At 37.8% G+C, this 19,516-nt stretch overlaps 1 protein-coding gene across 4 annotated transcripts in view; it reads right to left on the bottom strand.

The window, feature by feature from the left end:
- SNX29 (sorting nexin 29) overlaps positions 1-19,516 on the bottom strand; it is a 126,550-nt gene that overhangs the window by 94,531 nt on the left and 12,503 nt on the right. For 2 of the 4 annotated variants that reach the window (XR_008579362.1, XM_054842625.1), the window contains exons 5-11: positions 18,887-19,067; positions 17,337-17,407; positions 16,178-16,426; positions 13,749-14,118; positions 12,844-12,962; positions 8,611-8,692; positions 8,053-8,135 (exon numbers count right to left, since the gene is read on the bottom strand). Coding sequence is in view for 3 of the 4 variants with exons in the window: in XM_054842625.1 (XP_054698600.1) it covers positions 8,053-8,135; positions 8,611-8,692; positions 12,844-12,962; positions 13,749-14,118; positions 16,178-16,426; positions 17,337-17,407; positions 18,887-19,067 (1,155 nt within the window). In the remaining variant the exon portion in view is untranslated. Of the gene's footprint in view, positions 1-8,052; positions 8,136-8,610; positions 8,693-12,843; positions 12,963-13,748; positions 14,119-16,177; positions 16,427-17,336; positions 17,408-18,416; positions 18,556-18,886; positions 19,068-19,516 lie in introns of those variants that run through there. The other 2 variants (XM_054842626.1, XM_054842627.1) reach the window with 2 other exon arrangements.

Raw genomic sequence — 19,516 nt, 5'->3', positions numbered from 1 at the left:
TGCTTGTTTTCCTTGCTATGATTTCTGACACAGGAAATGTAACCATGACAGTGAGACCAGAGTAGAGACAATGTCATTGCTTCTTTGTGGCATTCCTTCTCAAACTCAATCTTACAGACTGTCTTAAAGACAATGGGATTTCTGAATCTTGTAATTTCCTATAAAAACCTTTTTATTTCCTATAAATACCTTAAAAATACTGTCATTATATCAAGAATAAAAAATAAACATAATAAAAAAACCCCAGAATTTTAGAATTTTTAAAGACTTTGTTAGGGATAGGTTAGGTTTACCAGCGATACCAGAGTAGACGAATACCATACAGAAAAGTGTCAGCTCAAACCACTGCCTCACCTGGAGTCCTTCTGCTCCTATAAAGGTTTTACCATATAACTGTACAGCTGTACTATTACTATTTACAATAAATTTCCAGAAAAATATTAGGACTTAATCATCTAATCTAAAAGAGATTCTGACTTCCAGATCTTGCATGAAGACCTGAAATACAACATATCTTCAAAGATTTGAATGGCTTCTAGCAAACATCAGAGTGGATACATGTCCTAAACTAGACTTTTAAAAAAAATTTCATTAACAATTTCACATGTTAATCACTAATTTTAAGAGACCTTCTGCAGGGACACAATTCGATTAAAACGTGCCTCCCAACAGTTAAATGCTCCTGTATTTATATATAATAAATCAGCCAATTCCGTTCTGCAAGTATTTGAAGCAGATGTCAGCAAGTTTTTTGTGCTTTTACTGAAAACTTACTAAACAGAACTGGTATTACTTAACTTCAAGTAAGCAAAGCCATTGGACAACTTTTTTCCCCCCTGTTACATTCAGTTCACTCATTTACCCATGTCTTTCTTAATATTTTCTACAGTTACAGAAATTTTTGCCAGTTCAAAAATGCCTTAACATTGTCCTGTGGACCAGATTAAGTCTGCCAAACTCTAGTAGCGGACAAAGGTTGAAAGTTTTTACTATGTCAGTCAGATGTGTCAGTTGGTGCAGACACCACGACTCCAGCCCGGCACGCGTAATCTGCCGGCACGATCCCTGGCAGGATTCGGCAGCGATCTCTCTCATATCACTTCAAGTCAGCCAATCCAAGTTCTTCACACTAGATTTTTTCCAAAACAGTTCTGCTTCTTTGGCCATGGAGAAAGTACATGATTATTTTCCTACCCATTCCACATCACAGCTTGAGAGCTAACTGACATTAGCAAGAAACATTTCAGTAGGTCATTAGAGGGATTTTGCACTCCATTAATTCAGCACAGAAAGAATAATTATTTTTCTAGAGTAACTTAGCATCTTTATATGAGTTCTCTATACAGCTATCACCCAAAAAAAAAAAAAAAAAATCCTGATCTTGTAGAAAAGCCAAAAGTGAAATTTGTGGGTATTAAATGCTAACACATATTTAAAAAAAATAAAAAAATAAAAAAGTCTGGAGACTTCTGCTTTCTCCCCCGATAATATTACTCACATTGAACATCAAAGCAGCGATTACACAGCTACTTTAACGAGTCTTCCTAAGGCTGTGCGTTCAGCAAAAAGGACATTCCAGCTTGCCTCACCCATCATCGCTACCACCTCCCAGGTTCAGGGACTGGTGTTCATACACTCACCATGACCTGGCAGGAACTGACCCAGCCCAAAACTGGAGCTGGGCTACTTTTCAGACAGGCAGCTGCCAAGGGATCTGTCTGCTGGGTTTACCGCTGCGGCTGGCACAAGGCTCACAGCAGAACGCAGCCATGGCAGAACAGAATGTCTTTTTAGTCAGGATGAGGAATAAAAGGTGAAATACCCTTTTTTGCAAGAGGCAAGTTCACATTGCATTGAAGTGACCAGGTAACCACTGCAATTTATGTAGCAATTGTAGAAAAACTTGGACTGGAAAGATCATATATGACAAAATATGCTGTGCTCCATTATTTTCATGACTATTTTTCAAAAGATGGTCTACAATAGCTTCTATTGACCAACATCTATTTTGAAGGAAAAACAAAACCAAAAAAACCTCACAAAACACCAAACCCTACGTTCTGAGATTTATTTAGTTCTATTATTATATTTAGCTATAAAATATCAAACTTGGTGATCGCGAAACTCAACACACTATTAGTATTCTTTTGGTCATAATGAGACACTGCCACTTTGAGGGCAAACTGGAAAGGTTTGGGGGTTTGAGATTTTGTTCTTTGGGTTATTTTGTGGTTCGTTGCTGGGGTTTTTGGCAGTGGAGAATTGGTGGGTTATGACAGTCCTGAAAAAAATATGTAGTGTTGTGAAAATGGACCACAATCCATCAGCCTATCTGTGAAATAAAAAATTGTTCTCAGGATGAGGAAAATAGAGCAATCCAGTAAGTGTTCAAGCCTTATACAAGTGTACAACACAAGCGAAAACCCTGCATAGGAAGCTTTCAGTGCAGTAACACCCTATACAAAATAAAGATCTGTAACTATAAAGTTGAACTCAGAGTCCTCCTCAAGAAAGCATCAAGGCAATGGCATTTTAAATATTTCAAGAGTGTCATTAAAATATGATAATGTGCAATCCAAGTTAGTTGCTATTATTTCTCTGACTCTGAATAAATTAAAGCCGTTGCTACTCAGACAAGTTATTGTAGCGCTGGCTCTGCAGTTATGCTGGGGTGACTACTCTACAATAATTGCCTGTATGCATACTCAGCCTGTTTAAATGTGTACTGATTTACTAACATTAAACAGTGAAGCTATAATAAATTGTCTCCATTTTTCCAATTTTACCAGCCTATTCAAATTGTAACCTTAACTCGCCTAATAACTTAATCTTCTTTCCCTTGTTCCACCCAGAATCTTCTGCATGAGTAGAGTCAAAATCCCATCTTCTCTCACTCCCCTCTCCCACACACACACATGGAAGCACAGCAAGCTTCTGAAAGCAAGATTCTGTTAAAGACTATGGTTTGCATAAAAGGAGAAGAAAAAAGCCTCTTGATATCATAGATATCAAATAAATACAGAAATAAATAGATATAAAATAATATAGAAATAAAAGATGTTAAAATGCTTTTTATTTCCATTTGCCTCATTTTTTCCTGAGAGTTATGGAACTGACAATACTGCAGAGACATAGCAAAGCAGAAACTCCAAATTTCATTATCACATACAGGACAAAAATGAATGCTTAATTTTGGACCACAAAAGCAAACACACTTCATACTCTTCATACTCAGCATTTCTCACTAATTTACTTCAACTATGGATAGCAGTGGAGATGTGGAAGGAAGCATCAAGGCAAACAACTAGCCATGGCTGAGAGTCCAGGGTTCCAAGGAGGCGTGTACAGCCTGTGCTTTCCCTACCAGCAGAACTGCTTCACTGCCACACCTACGTTACTTCTTCTCGAAGTCAGGAGTATTAAGGAGTCGTATTTTCTATCAGTTACTCAAACAAACACAAGAACTATATAGTTTATCATCAACACTTCTTTAACGTCTCCATCCATAAGAAATATAAAGGAGTCAAACATTCACTAGTGTAATTAAATAAAGTTACCGAGAAAAAAAAAATCAGAAACTTTAATTTCATGATCTTTTGATGTTAGTAACCAAACAGAACTAAAAGGACAACATCCTATTTAATTCAGGCATAACACTCATTACTTTCAAAAATCATGGTTTCTTACTCTCACTTATGCTTCTTGAAAAATTTTAGCAGCATGTCAGAACAGTCAGCTCAATGCAAAGTAAATCCAGTATCAGACACTGCGGCAGGTTCACTTCAAATCTGCCAGAACATCCACAGTTTGTAAGCTTTTGTCTGTGTGTTATGCTTGCCTCAGAGATCAGTGTATGACCATAACCTAATTTGTTCGGCAGACTTATGTCTCGTTCATTGTGTGGGTTAGAAAAAGGAATAAATAAATTAAAAAAAAAAAAATCAGGATTGTAGCAGCAAGCATAAATTTGGCATTTTCTGACTTCTGGACTTCACAACCTCAATCTTTCTCCCCCTCCTTTTTTTTTTTTTTTTTTTTAAATAAAACAGTGGGAGGATGGCCAAGTATACCCACTTCAGAAAACTGTCTGATGTTAATGTCCTACTTCTGAACTGCTTTGTGCTTGCTATGTCATTTATGTTCTGTAAAGTAACATTACTGGAAAGATACACTGCTGTTATTAAGGATCAGCATTCATCACCAACATATCTAAAATTCCAGTGATAACCAGAGTGTCATAAAGACAGATAGAGTAAGATAACTAGTGAAGTCTTGCCAATTATGTAATCTTAAGAGATATTTTTGCAACGACTTCTTAAAAAAGGATTCCCACGTGCAAACCAGTAATTCCAAACCAGGTCTTTATCAGTAAAAAACATAACATAAAAATCAAGGAATGTGCTAATTGAAGCTTTCATATTAAACTTCACTTCTTAAAACACCAAAAATTATCTTTTATTGTTGAAATTAATCTGTAGTACCTATTTACTAATAAAGCAAATGTTTGCTCAAAACCATTTTTTAATTCACTTGCATACTACTGCAAAATCAAGCTTCTATAAAGCTTTTCTAAGGTCACATTCAGAGCATGAAACACATAAAAAATGGTGCTGCTTTCAGAAACACCTGCCAATTTCCCAGCACCCTCCAGAAAAGTCCTAAGTTTCACAACTCTTCTGCTGTTTAGCCAGAGAGTGGAGCAGTATGACTCGCAATCACCTGTTACGAAGAATGAGCTGGAAGTGAAATCATCTCTCAGCGTGCACAAGGTCACGCAGCACTCCTCTGCAATCCCGCAGATGGAATACCAGGGTGGGCTGGGAGCAGGCTACAGCGACGAGTCTTTTATTTTCCCAAGTGCAAATTTACACAGATATTTTCAGAGGCAAATAAAACTGCCAGCAGTCTGTTACATCTTAAATCTGAAGTCTGACCTTTAAAGACATGCTCCCTAAGCTGCTTGCATGAACACTGGCTATTATGGCTTTACTTAGTGCTCCAAAATCTTGTAAATATTATCCTGTCATGTCACTATATTAATAGGGCAAATCTGAGTAGGAAACAAATCAGACAATATAGTGTTGGCCTTCTACCGTATAGAAGGGTTCTGGCCAAAAAAACATCCGTCAGATGAACTGCAGCTTTTTTCTCAGTGGTGAAATGCATACACCCTCCTTCCACTGCTGCGCTTTCAGAGAAGGCACGAGAATTTAGTGCCTGTCAGGCACCGGGGGCAACCGAGTTACAGAGCAGGTCAGGTCAGAAGCTGTTTGGAGGACAGAGAAAGTACAAAAACATACACCTGGTTTACTGACACTGCCAGGATAAAAATAGAATACATCGGTTTGATTACTCAGTAAAGTTCTTCAGCGATCATAAAGAACTGGGGGCTTTCTCAAGAACATATGGAAAAACACGGAATAGCGTACAATGCTACAGCCTTTGCTAACCTTTGTGGTTAAGCGCAACTTTAGAAACTGAGGAAAATTATAGTGGGACAACTAAATGCCCAATTATTTACTAAAAATAGCAAAAAAGGACACAAGAAGACACAAGGAGGACAAGAAGGACACAAGTAGCATCCTTCTAAAATGAAAGTTTCGGAACTTCCTTTTTTTCCCCACTGCAAAAACAAAACAGGGAGACCTGTGCTGGTAGGACAGATTTTTCTGGTGTAAAACAATGCTGAAAATATGATCTTCCAATGGCAATAACTGGAGCAAAGTTGTTTGTGATTCAAATATGACAAGATAAATATAATTTTTTAAAAACTGGAAAATGACATAATGAAATAGGCACATAAATATAAAACTTCTGACCAACATAGTTCTTTATAAAATTGGTTATAAGACACAGCAATCTGTAAAGTAGGGCAAGTTTTCAAATGCTGTCTAACATACACAGCAAAACTCTAACTCTGTGGATTAGGATTTGTCTTGAGTGGTACCAGTATTTTTTTTGAGATGGATCTGCTGCTAAGTTAGCCTATACCTTACAAATGCACGGGACAAATTCAGGAAAATCATTCAAAATGGCAGAAATTTTAAATTATAGCTTCTCATAACATAATTCTCTAGCCTGTGCATCAAAAGAACTGAGAAAAGGTTAGTACTATACTAGTAAATTGGAAAGGAAGCAGGAGAAGAATAGATTAAAAAAAAAATTCATTTCAGGCTTTGTCTTGAGAAGTAAAAAGCACAAAAATCCAGTCACTGGAGACCTCACAGCTTTTCTCTCTGCACTATTGCATTCCATTTTTCTCGTCTGATGTGTTAGAATTAGTTGCTACGCAACCAAGCTATAAGCCTCACCATTTAATAATTCTTCTGCTAATTGCGACAGAGAAAGAGAGCTTCAGTGTCTGGCTTTGTCATAGCACTGAATCTTCCTGCACAGAGAATCCACGACCAGTAACAACAAACTTGAAAAAAGCATTTTTGTTGAATGTATCTGGGATCAGCTATTATAAAGGTATTAACTTATTTGTATAGTCAGCTGATTTTTTTTTTTTTTATAATGATAATTAGGTTATTTACTAAGTATTCTACTGGCTTTACAGATTGTTTTGACATGCTTTCCCCTTTCCTTCCACCAAAACCTTCTCTGAAATGGGAAACTAATGATAGCATGTATGCTTCTGTTGATCCTGTAGTTCATTTCATTTACAAATTGCTAAGAATCAAGAATTGAAAATCTCAAGATGTACTTTCTATTTTATAGCTGCCTTAACTACACATAAGAACTAACTGAGCAACTGAAGGAGACCAATTGCGGCCCCTGCTGGTACCTAATACACCTATGAAACAATAAAATCAATAATTGAGTGCAATAAAATCAGAAAGTTTCCCATTAAAATTCTATTACTGAAAAAATAAAATTAAAATGTAAGAACAAAAGGATATTGCAGTAATAACATGAGCAGAGACTATCCAGTGACCAAAGCATCACAGTACCTATCAACTGTAACTCCATCTACACCTTCAATTATGTCACTTAAAAGTCTCAAACCAACTGCCCACTTTATGAAGTGCTTTGGAAGAAAGGATTTTTCAGCTTGCAGAACTCAATCAGCAGACCCACACCAGAGCCTGAAACAGCACCCCACGAAAATGCGTGGTCCGCCTCCTTTAACATACATCGACACAGAGTTCGTTTGAACATGACATTAGAACATCTTAAGGGTTCATTCATTTTGATGATTTCATAAATGGGTTTCAGAAAAGAATCCTGGCTGCATCACTTCTAACATCCCAGATGTCATCATCTGCAATTTGTGCGTATTTACCTTTATAAAAAGCAACAGACAAACACCCCCCAGACCTTCAGGAACAAAGCCATGTCCACCAGTTCAGTCACAAAACTTCCTGTACAGTGAGGAAAATAAAACCATACTGGCTTTCATGTTTACACAGCTAGTCAGTTTAAGAACTAAGTGTTTGTTCTATAATTTTATGTGAAGAAAAAAGATTAAAAATGGGGTAAAAAAATTGCCTGTACTTCTACTAATCTCTTTCTACAGCAAAGGCTGTGTTATCCTGTCTAGCACAACTCAACAGCAGTGAAAATGTGATTGCCCTCCACCTGAATCCTAACTAAATTTTTTGTTATGAAAGCCCGTATTTACGTTTGGAGCAGATTTCCATATCAAAATCACAGACTGAGTATACGCAGAAAGAGTTCTGGGCTTGTTTGGGGTTTTTTCAGACTAGGCACTAGTGAAAGCACATAAAATAAGTAAGGTCACACTAGAACCAACTGTTAGCGTTTTCAGAGCTTGCAGAGATTTAAAGATGTTCATCAAATTGAATCATTATTGTTCATTTAACCACTCAAGCCACAGCCAGTATAATCACCAGCTGCAACAAACCATAACCTGGGATCTGCCAATTCACAATCATTTTAGAGCAGCCATTTCTAACGTGGCCAGCATATCAGAAATGAAGTGCTGTATGCCTCTCTAAAGAGATCTTACTGAAAGAAAAGTAGAAATTAAGAGTTATAGGACTTTCAAAGTTAATTCCATCAATCTAGATACATCAAGGAAGTACTTACTAATTGTCATGGATTCCGGCACAGTGGCTGAAGGCAACTTATTGCTTAAAGTGTTCACTTGAGCTGGAGGACTGACTTCCACTCTAGTCATAAAAGTACAGTATCATCAATAAATGAAAACAAAATCCTGAATTCAAAACTTCAGCAAAAAGGATTCCAGAAACTAGACTTGTCATCATGTACACCCATATTCAATCAACTTACGTTTAATTATTCTTTAATGTATCTGAGTCTGATTTAAGAATACACACAAGAAGAGCCAAACCAACAGGCCATGGAGAATACAGTAAAAAAATAACACAGAAAACAACATAAACCCTATTTTCAAAACCAGGAGGCTAAGTCTGACTATGTGACTTCAAGATAATTAGGAAATGTTCAATATGTGAAACTATGCAAAAAAGGAAGTGTAGGCTTTTGTATTTGTCCTTCCAAACATTTGCAAAAGTCCCCTTTGTTTTCCACTACTGAGTAGCCATGCATTAGGTAACAATAAGAAGTTGGCAGATGCAGGGTGAAGATTTTTTTTCTTTTAAGAAAAACATATTTGACACGTACCTGTAAGGAAGATCAGATCTCCTTGGAACCAGTTCTACCGCATGAACAACATGTTCGTGCCCCTCTCCATTCTCCAAATTATCTAAAGCAGAATGCACAAGCATAGCTTTCTTCAGTTAATAGTACTTACAAAATAAAACAAAAACAAAACCGAAAGGAAGGTAGTTACATTTTTAACCAAAAATACCCATCTTTACTAAAGCTTTTAAATAATTTAAATTCTTTCTCCAAGGTTGGCTTCTGCACATTCACCCTGAATGCCAGCAGGATTGTAAAGTCCCTTAGGAACACAGCCATCAGTTTAGAAAAAAATTAATATTGCACAATGCCTAAATTATAACTTAGAGGGACATTTTACATTGATGACAATGTTGCAAAGCTATGAAGAGACTTCTTACTGAAGTTGTTTTTACAGGCCCCTGGAGCTGAACCACCACATGGCATGATACTCATTACAAATCTGTTTGTGACTGCTAGAACAGAATTTGTGGTTAGTCCCCAGTATGTGAAAGCTGGCAAAGATACCCATCCTTTATCATAGAATAGAATCATTAATGTTGGAAAAGACCTCTAAGATCATCAAGTCCAACCATCAACCCAACACCACTATGCCTATTAAACTGTGTCACGAAGTGCCACGTCTACATGTTTTTTTGATGCATTTTTATGTATTCCTCACAGAGCATCATGGCTTTTCTCTGGCTCCTTATGCCTACGTACCAAACATCTGGAATCAGACAGATGAGAGATTTTTTAAAAAGCATGGATAATATGCATCTGTCCACAGATTCCCACTGTCAGGATCAAAATATACACATCACAGGGCCTGTCATTAAGGTAGTTCAGGTGGAAAGAAACAAAAAACACGTTTTATTGATTTTTTTCTGCATCTCAGTACACAAGGGTTATAAAGTTACCATAAAACAATTCTAAAATCTTGAGCTAAAATAGCACAGAATTTAAAAAGCAGGAATTCTAGGAAAAAAGTTAATGGGAGTTAGTTATATCATAGAATCATAGAATGGTTTGGGTTGGAAGTGACCTCAAAGATCATCTAGTTCCAAGCCCCCTGCTGCGGACAGGGACACCCTCCACTAGACCATGTTGCCCAAAGCCTCGTCCAACCTGGCCTTAAACACTTCCAGGGGTGGGGCCTCCACAACCTCTCTGGGCAACCTGTTCAGAAGGACTATGTAGGAGAAAGTTCATTTTTTAAGCTGCAGAGTTTACTGAAGCTCAGTTCCTAAAATGCATGCTCCATTTTTGTTCCAAGCAACTGCATTTTGATTCAGGCTCTCTCATCTCCAGGTACATGGAGATATGATATGCCCCAACACATCCCTGAAGCACTGCAACGGACAAACTGAAAACACTGATATTAACATACAACACTATAGATTATGCTGTATTTCAAATATATATGTGTTGTTCTTTATCTGTATTAAGACCTACAAACCAAAATATTGGGTTAAACTATATATTTTACAAGAGCTCATTACAGGTTTCAGAAGAAATGTCATAACGAGCATGCCAGTGGCCAGGCTGAACTGCCCTCAGAAACAGCTAACCCCATTCCCTCAGATATCATTCATCCGGCAGACACGTAGCTCCACAGTCAAGTCAACCACTGCCTAGGGCGGCTTTCAATCTCACCAAACCGTTGCTCTGGCTGGAGAGGGTGGCCATACCCTCGTGTGTCCCTCCCAGGCAGCAGGACAGTCCTGCCAGCGAAGGCTGCCTGCACGCCAGCTCAGGACTGCTCGGAAGGGCCAGGGACAGCACGGGAAGTGGACATCGGAAATCAAGCAGCAGAACCCATGTTGCTGTTTCCCATAACTGATGAAGACTCCTTTCACCAGCCCAATGCCATATCAGTCTGGCTTGCAGGCTGCACCACAGGGTTTGCCACAAAGGGGGACAGGAGGAGAACCGAAAATATCTGTACACTGTGCCAGAAGGGGTCTGAATGGGGCTGCTGTTGATCACCTCTCAGTCAGAGCAGTCTACAAAACAGTTCTGAGAGGAAGCAAGACAAAACAAGGGCCTTTGGTATCTCCTTAATTCAAGCAAGCCCCTCTTACACTTATTGTCATCCTCTCTGGTCATCCGTCTCCAGTCCTAAGTCTTGGCTCAGTCTCCTGACTCGATTTCAGCTAAAAATGCCTAGCTCCAGCTCCTGACTGGTCACTAACCCGCAGCTCAACCCTGAGCTCCCGCTCCAGCCCCCCAAACCCGAACGTTTACTTCTATTGCAGATTTCAATCTGGTGCAGTCAAACACTTACCAATCTATGGACTTTTTCTAACAGTCTCTGTATAAAACTTAAGAGAACACTATGCCATGAACTACATGTTTCCTAAATCCATTCCTTCATAAATTGGAAAAAAAAAAAATCAACATGTACTTTCTATTTCTTCTGAACCACAGGCATTCCTTAAGAGGTACAAGTCTTAAAATACAGCAGAGGGCAGTACAGCATTATTTTATGACTCACATTATTTTTATCACCGAACTTAAAAACTAAACTACACTTATTCACAGGCCTTCAATTAACAGACCATTTAAACTTTTGGCACATACAACATATATGCAAAAAGCATGAAATATTTTACAATTAAAACATTATTTGAATGCCCCTGAAGTTTTTAAGTAGTCACTGAAATAAGAATGCATATCCAAAGTTTTATAAAAGTACTGATTTATAAACAGCTAGCAAAATGTTAACTCAGGTCGGGGGGGCTAGGGGTGCTGGAAGGTTTTTTTTGTTTGTTTTTGGTACCAATGCAGATACTGGAAAAGTACCAGGTCTTCTTATCTGTACCTCTGGCCATCTTCATTGCTTGCTTCAAGATCTTCTGTAACTGGTCCACAAGATTCTGGAAGTGCAGAACCCCAAACTGCCTACAATACTGCAGCTGAGGCCACATCAGAGCCAACTCACCATGAATTTACAAATGACGCTTTCATTTATGCATGTCCGTATGAAGTGTGCTTTTACTGCAGAAACACGACACTGCTAATTCAGTATCAGCTTATGACTCGTTGTAGAAACCCACTGTTTTCTCCTCCAGAAAACAACTTGAGGATACTGTCACATGAAAAATTAGATAAGACCCAGCAACTGGAGGTCACAGCCCAGAAAGCCAACTGTGTCCTGGGCTGCATCCCCAGCAGCGTGACCAGCAGGTCGAGGGAGGGGATTCTGCCCCTCTGCTCTGCTCTGGTGAGACCCCCCTGCAGTGCTGCATCCAGCTCGGGGGTCCCCAGGACAAGGAGGACATGGAGCTGTTGGAGCGAGTCCAGAGGAGGCCACGGAGATGATCCGAGGGCTGGAGCACCTCTGCTATGGAGACCTCAGGCTGAGAGAGTTGGGGTTGTTCAGCCTGGAGAAGAGAAGGCTGCGGGGAGACCTTAGAGCCCCTTCCAGTCCCTGCAGGGGCTCCAGGAAAGCTGGAGAGGGGCTGGTGCCAAGGGCAGGGAGTGACAGGCCAAGGGGAATGGCCTGAAGCTGCAGGAGGGGAGATGGAGATGGGATGTGAGGCAGAAATCCTTCCCTGTGAGGGTGCTGAGGCCCTGGCACAGGGTGCCCAGAGAAGCTGTGGCTGCCCCTGGCTCCCTGGCAGTGTTCAAGGCCAGGTTGGATGGGGCTTTGGGCAACCTGGGCTGGTGGAGGGTGTCCCTGCCCATGGCAGGGGGTTGGAACTAGATGGGCTGTGAGGTCCCTTCCCACCCAAACCAGTCTGGGATTCTGTGATTTCCACATCCTTTCCCAAAGTAGTATTTCCCAGCCAATCATTCCTCATCCTGTATATAAACAGATAACAGCTTCTATTGAACTGCATCAAATATTTGATATTTTTTCCAATCTGTCAAGATTAATTTGAATTCAAATTCTCAAACACACTTTCAGTTTCTTCCATCTTAGTGATATCTAGAAAACGAATAAGGATACTTTCTATTCAACCATCCTAAACATTAAGAAAATACCATGCAAGACCACAGCTTAATCCCAACAAAACTCCGGTTTATTTTGACATTGATAAATCCTCCTCAACTAAATATCTACTCAAATGGAAAGCTCTTATTCAGATCTAGAATAAATTTTAATTGAATCTCCTGTCCCAGTTGTGCAATATCTCCTATGTCCTTAAAATCCCATTATTTCTTACTCTTGTCCCATGTTAGAAATTCAGTTATAAAGTTTGCTGGAATCTGGTAAATTAAAATACCTACCTGTTTGGGTGTAAGAACCAACAGCGCTGACAGGAAACAGAACTTCCGAGTCATCATTCAGGACCTGCAGCGGAGTCCAACTGCATATCTGAGAATTGCATGTGCCTATGCCATGAGGCCTAGATTTAAAACAAATAAACAAAACAACCTATTTATACAGTCAATATTCATGTTCACGATGCTTATACTTCTCTTTATTTCAACTGCCTGCCAATTTCTTGGTTCAGACATACATAAATTCATTAAAGATGAGACCATTCCAAAGGAGGTGAGACAAGCAGTGCTCACCTCTTTTTATCTAAAGGGATTTCTACGTCAGAAGTAAAGAGGGCATATGAGTATCTAAAATTATTCTTTTTCTGTTTTGTCTTGTCTTGTTTAACTATCTACTCTGATGGTAAGAGGCTTACTCGGTTTAAAATAGATAGTTTTACTGTGAAGCCAAAATGGAGTTGATGTCATACTAAGAATAAGGAAACTTCAAATAGGCCAGAATTATAGCCTGGCTATATCATGCAACAATTTCAACAACTGAGAACTTCAAGGAGAACAAGTCTGAAATCTCAAAAGTTTGGTCTTCAGTGGAACTTAGAAGCAAAATGCCATCACCTCAGTGGTCCAAATAGACAATGGAAAAGAAAAAAAAAAAAAAAAAAGGGGAAACAAAAGGTAGGGGGAAGGGAAGGGGAAAAGAGAGAAAAAATAAATAGAGGAAAAAAAGAGGGGAGGAAAAAGAGGGAGAAAAAAGAAAAAAGAGGGGAAAAAAGAGAAAAAAAGAAAAAAAAAGGGGGGGGGGGGGAGAGAAGGCCTATAGTTCAGTTAGTTACATAAATTTGCCAGCACCCATCAAAGAAAGGGAGGGGAAGCATGGAAAAATTACCACTGGCTCCTGCAACATTACTTACTCTTCAGAAGCTTCAGGTTCACCTTCTGCACCCTTATTTCCTAACATTTTTCCATATAGCTCATCCTCATCTGCATCTTCATCATCAATGCTCTTCACATCGAGTTTCTGGTACTCACACTCCCCATTCATGAACACCGAATTGCTCCTCCACGAATGGTTACTTTCATTACCGTTGAAATTTTTTCCAAGAGTGCTTTCAGATGAGGGTAATGCAAAAACTGAGGATCTGTCTACACTTTCCTCTGAACTTTCTCCTGTAATCAGAGGCTTCGTGGCATCCCCCAAGTTTTGCTCATCATCATCTTCATCAAATGAGATAATATTTGTCACTCTCTTCTTCTTTTTTCGATCTTTTTTATATTTCAAATCTAGAAGCAACATAAAGGTTAGTTTAGAAAAGAAAAACAACATAATGCACTTGTTTTTTTCTTAAAAGTACTCCTGTACTAAATGAGCTTAAGTAAAGAAAAAAACCACCTAGATCTACAAGGCATTTCATTATCTTTCCATACGCTTGAGCTTTTAAATCTTTAACTACCATCCTTATTTTATATGCCTTACATAAATCAGATTTTAGAAGATATTTTGGAGGTGCATTCGTAACAGTATTCAATGGGAACTGGAAAAAAAAGTTCAACAAACTTATAAAATGAAATTTAAAATAGAAAGTTAGCCTTCCTGTCACTTTCTCCCATGGAATATGGCTAGTGTTTACTGCAGAGTATGTCTACACAACAGAGAAAACATGAAACACCTCTGTGGAGACAAAATTTAAAAGGAACAAACTCACAACACAAAATCCACAACTTGCAATCAAATAAAGTTAGTTTTGTCTATATTCTGGAAGTTGAGCAGTCAGTTTTCAGAAAAAGAAATTCAACTTGCTCCCTGCCACGGCTAATCAGTTCTTGGTCTAGAAATATACTGAAAATCCTCTTTGATTACATCACATCTATGCTGCAACAGCACTTATTTCTAAATTATTACCTATTCTCACTGATTTTGATGCGCACATGAGGCTAAATGATCTTGCAAAGTGGAAGCACTAAGAAATATCAGAAATTTACTCACCGGGACAACTCACACTGGGACTAACCTGTTTTGTTTAATTCAAGTCCAACTGTTACATACCCCCAAAATGCATTAACATACTTTTAAGAGTAAGAGGATGTTAAAAGCCATTCTAGATGCAAACAGAATTCCAGCAAAAAACACAGGCTTTAATGAAAACATCTGACTTGCTCTAACATTCAACATGTAATGGCATTTGAACAAACCCAAATTTTTTAAAGTGACATTTTACTGTAAGTTGTACATTACATGTACTGTCCACATAACATACGTTATACTCTAGAGTCACGTGCAGCATATGGTCCATCACTCTGTTATTTCATCTTGCAAGCCTATTCTATACAAAGTTATCCCAAGTCAAGTATCACCTACTATTTTGTTGTTTAGCACTTTAAATGAGATTAAAAACTTTACCACAAGTTTGTTTTGAAAAACCATGTTTTGAGACAAAGTCTATTTTAAATGCCAATAAAAAATAGATTTCATCTCAACTTCTATTCCTACCACATAGCATTCACATGTGGGGTTTTTCCCTTTTTCTCATAACCAAAACAATTTAAAGTCTAAACTCAAACCTTGATTCTTAATTGAAAAACATATAAATCCCAGAATCTTCCTGCAGCTTTGTATCTTTGCAAAGCAAAACACTCTTTCAGCTCAAATTTTGGAAATAAGGATGGTAAAATACTCCTTTGCTATTTTTGGACCTGAAAATGTATAACAAATATCACCTTTTCCTTGACTAATTTCAAATTATAAGAGATTAAGACTTTGGGTCTTTGTTAGTAACTAACATACTACAAACTGGTTGCAACGCTAACACATTTAAAGGTAAAAAGAATGTATGAGTAAATTTTCATTTGTGGTAATTACCTACTTCATATAGGAATGCAGACTGTAAACATGGGTGCTGCTTGAAGAAGATTATAGATCAGATAAAAATCTTTGCTTGTAACAACAGATATATGGTGGTCTATTTCTGATTGATAAAGTGCCAAAAGAAAATATATAAAAAATGAAAAATCATTACTTCAGAAACTGCAAGGCATACTTGTATGAATAAGAAATTGAAATTCAGGTCACAAACAAAGCACTTTACCAATAAAATAGTTTAGCTTCCTTCTCACAGTGATACCAGAAAGCCAAAATACAAATTTATCATCCAGTATTCGCACCAGTATTTCTAAAAAAATTCATATTTTTTATTTCATACTCAACTAGTTTGTATGTGTAGTGCGCTTATTTTTAAGGTTTTTGTTCCATAACAGTACATTAAATTTAATTGAAAAAGTTATTTTAAAACACTTGAATATTTTATAAGTTTCTGAATGACGTTAACATTGCAAAAGTGCTTACCAGCATTGACATTCTTTGAGAGAACGGGAAGTGGGTCAGTGTCTTGATCTGGTTTTATGAGAATCGAGACAGCAGAAGATGCGGTTATCTCTCTAAGAAGGCTGCTAACACCCTGAGTGGATTCTTTTAATAATGAGGTTACATTTTGCGTCGATTCCTTTAACAAATCAGACATGGTGGGTGTGCATTTGCTCTGCCCATTTAAATCCTTATTATCAATGTTGATAGCAAAAAGAATGGAGTTCAAACCTTCAGGTAAAAGAAAGGGGAAAAAGAAAACCAAAACCCACTATATACTTCATACAGAAGTTACGAACATAGAACCTGAGGATTAACAAAGCTATGACATATAAAACATTTTTCCCCCCAAATTTCCCCACAGTTCTCCATGCATGAATTCCTATTCTTTCATGTACCATTCATTCTTTTCAGATGATATTCAAGCCGATGCAATCAGTTCTGAATTTATGTTGATGGCTGTTCAGCTGTGCATTAAATAAGCAGTAAGTACTGTGAACTCGTTTATTTATAACCCTGTATTTAAACCCATTTCACTGCAACTTTAACATTTGATGATCCCTATAGTGGAACTAGATGATCTTTGAGGTCCCTTCCAACCCAAACCATTCTACAATCTACTAACAAAAACTCCTGTGAACCCTACCTCGCAGAACGAAACATGTGACCATGTCTCTGAGAAAAGGGGTGTAAAAGGTAATAACGCATCATTTCTGCGGTCAAACTCTAGAAAAGTGTCTGTTATCATTCCTTACTCTTACTCTCCTTCCATGTATTTACCTATAATTTGGGTCTTACTATAAAAGTCTATTATTGCTTTTTTCCAGTCAGGAATAACTCATTTTGTTTTCTCTAAATTGCGCTAGTTTTTAAAAAACAGTTAGCCTTGACTGATGAAGAGTTAGAAAATTGATGTGAAAGACTTTTGAAGTGTAGGAAGGCCAGACCCAGTGTTTTAACAGTTCATCAATTCATAGCATAAATTTGCATAATACCTTGAGCATTCACCCTCAAGGTGCAGGTGACACATTCTCCACACATGCAAAGAGTGTTAGAGAAGCTCCTCACAACCAGAAACAGTTATAACATCCCAAAATGAAATCGTTTTCCAAGAACAGTAGCATTTAAGAGAAAGTCTTACCAGCTGCCATTGTAGGGATCATACTAGAACGTTCTTCATCCATCATAAAAGACCAGTCTTCATAGAAGACACTATAATTTGAAAGGCAAAAAAAAAGAAAAAAGAATATGCAATCCTTTACTAACATATATTCAACTTCTAAGACATGAAAACTCTGAAAAATAAGTATGAGTACACCAATGGATCAAATCATATGTCACAGTAACTCCCTGAAGCCCTGAAGTAAATAGCACTGTCTGAACAGTTATCAAAGACACATTAAATAGTATTTTATCTTCAGTTTTAGCTCTGCATTTTTTTAATGGGAAAAAAGCCACTCAGAGCAAGAAGGTTCATACTACATTAGCAGGCACAATATTTTTCTACACCTATTTCTGCACTGAATATATATGTTTTTAAACAACTACAGTTGACCATAATTACCAAGCCATTTTATAAAACATTACAAGGCATGAATACAAACCAAAAGATCCAATTCATCTTGAGCAACCCGATCTAGTGAAAGATGTTCCTGCCTATGGCAGGGGATTGGACTAGACGATCTTTAAAAGTCCCTTCTAGCCCAAATGATTCTATTATTCTATGAGCCAATGACTTGTTTCAATATCCAACACCAATCAACTACCCTAAACAGTTAAGAGTCAACTAGGAATTTGGAAGCAAGGAAAAAAAAATTTAACATGAATTTCACTGTGAACACATGAATTTAGTTGTTCTAAACTTGGTTCTTTTTAGTAGCAGGATGCTGTGGTTTTGCTATCAGCATTCAGTTAACTAAACATAAAAACAGACAGCAAGAAAACCCTCAACCTATATTAAACAATTTGATCAGGTTCAACAGTTATTGATAAAAAAGGAAAATATCCCAAATTATCAGAGAGACAAGGAGCTGAAGATGTATGAGGAAAAAGGAAGGACTCAGTTAAGTATGAACTTAAGTGCATTTTGCATCCAAAGTACCTTAGGATTTCTCGATGTATATTATTAATATATGCTATAAGTTATTCTCAGTAACTCTGTAACAAGAAGGTTCACAAACTGGTACAAAACCACTCCCAAGTGATCTGCAGATGTAGCTACCTATTGCTTGACTGCTGGAGCTTTTCAATTACAGGATGAGCATCTCCAAAAGGCAACAGGAAATTACCACTGCTGAATTGATAAGATCAAGGCTGCAATCCTGTACTATTGTAATGGAATGAGAGGGGCACCTCGTGTCAAGGTCTCAGTGGGGAAAACTGTTGAAAGAATAGGGAAGGGAGTTAGGAAAGAGGATGGAAATGAAGGTGAGGATAGAAGCATATATTCACACATGCCAGAATTAAGCCAGTTTCAGGGCGCATGTTGATATAGGCACAAGCCACTATCTCAATGGCTGCCAAAATTTCAAACACAACAAACCAAAAGTATGAGGTTAAGTGGCTTCACCAGCCTAGCAATTAATATGGTGTATTACTACAGTGATGCTGTTTGGTGGTTGGTTGTTTTTTTAATCGCAGTACTTAATTCGTCAATACATTTCCTGCATTACAAAGATAGCAAATATGTACCTGAGTCGGTTCTTATCTGCAAGCAGCATATGAACGTATCTTTCCAAGGAATGCTCATTTAATGCACAGCGCAACCAAGCCCGGCCTCTACCAATATCTGTAGTAATTGTCTTCAGAGAGTAAAAGCGTTGCAATTCATGTTTATTCAGAACTTCTTTCACATAGTACCAAAACACTGGCTCTGGAATAAAAAAAAACCAAAAAACAAACAACCCACCAAAAACACTAAGCTCATATCTGAATGCGTTTATGTGCAACTTTATAAAACACGGAGGTAATGGTAAGTAACTTTGAACAAAGGTGAATCATTTACCATCTTGGTGTAACTCTCCAGTTAAATAGGTTATTTATTTCTACAGAACTTGGGCTATTTAAGCACTGAGAACTTTTCACTTCATTGAAAAAGCCAAACACACATATTAAAGAATTCGATCTTACATTTTTATATAGAATTCACATTTAAAAGCACATTTAAGCTAGTATTTCATCCATAGAACAAGTTTACATGTTCGGCTGGGAATATATTATGTGAAGGAAAAAAGTTCTTTAGAACTCTACCTTACTGCTGATTGTGAAATGTTAGAAGCTAGGTCCAAAGGAATGCAGACATGCAAATGACAAATTCATGTT

Source organism: Grus americana, chromosome 15 (genome assembly GCF_028858705.1).
Source record: "Grus americana isolate bGruAme1 chromosome 15, bGruAme1.mat, whole genome shotgun sequence".
NCBI lineage: Eukaryota > Metazoa > Chordata > Aves > Gruiformes > Gruidae > Grus > Grus americana.
The sequence above is the reverse complement of the archived record's forward strand: the minus strand, read 5'-3'. Positions and strand labels throughout refer to the sequence as shown.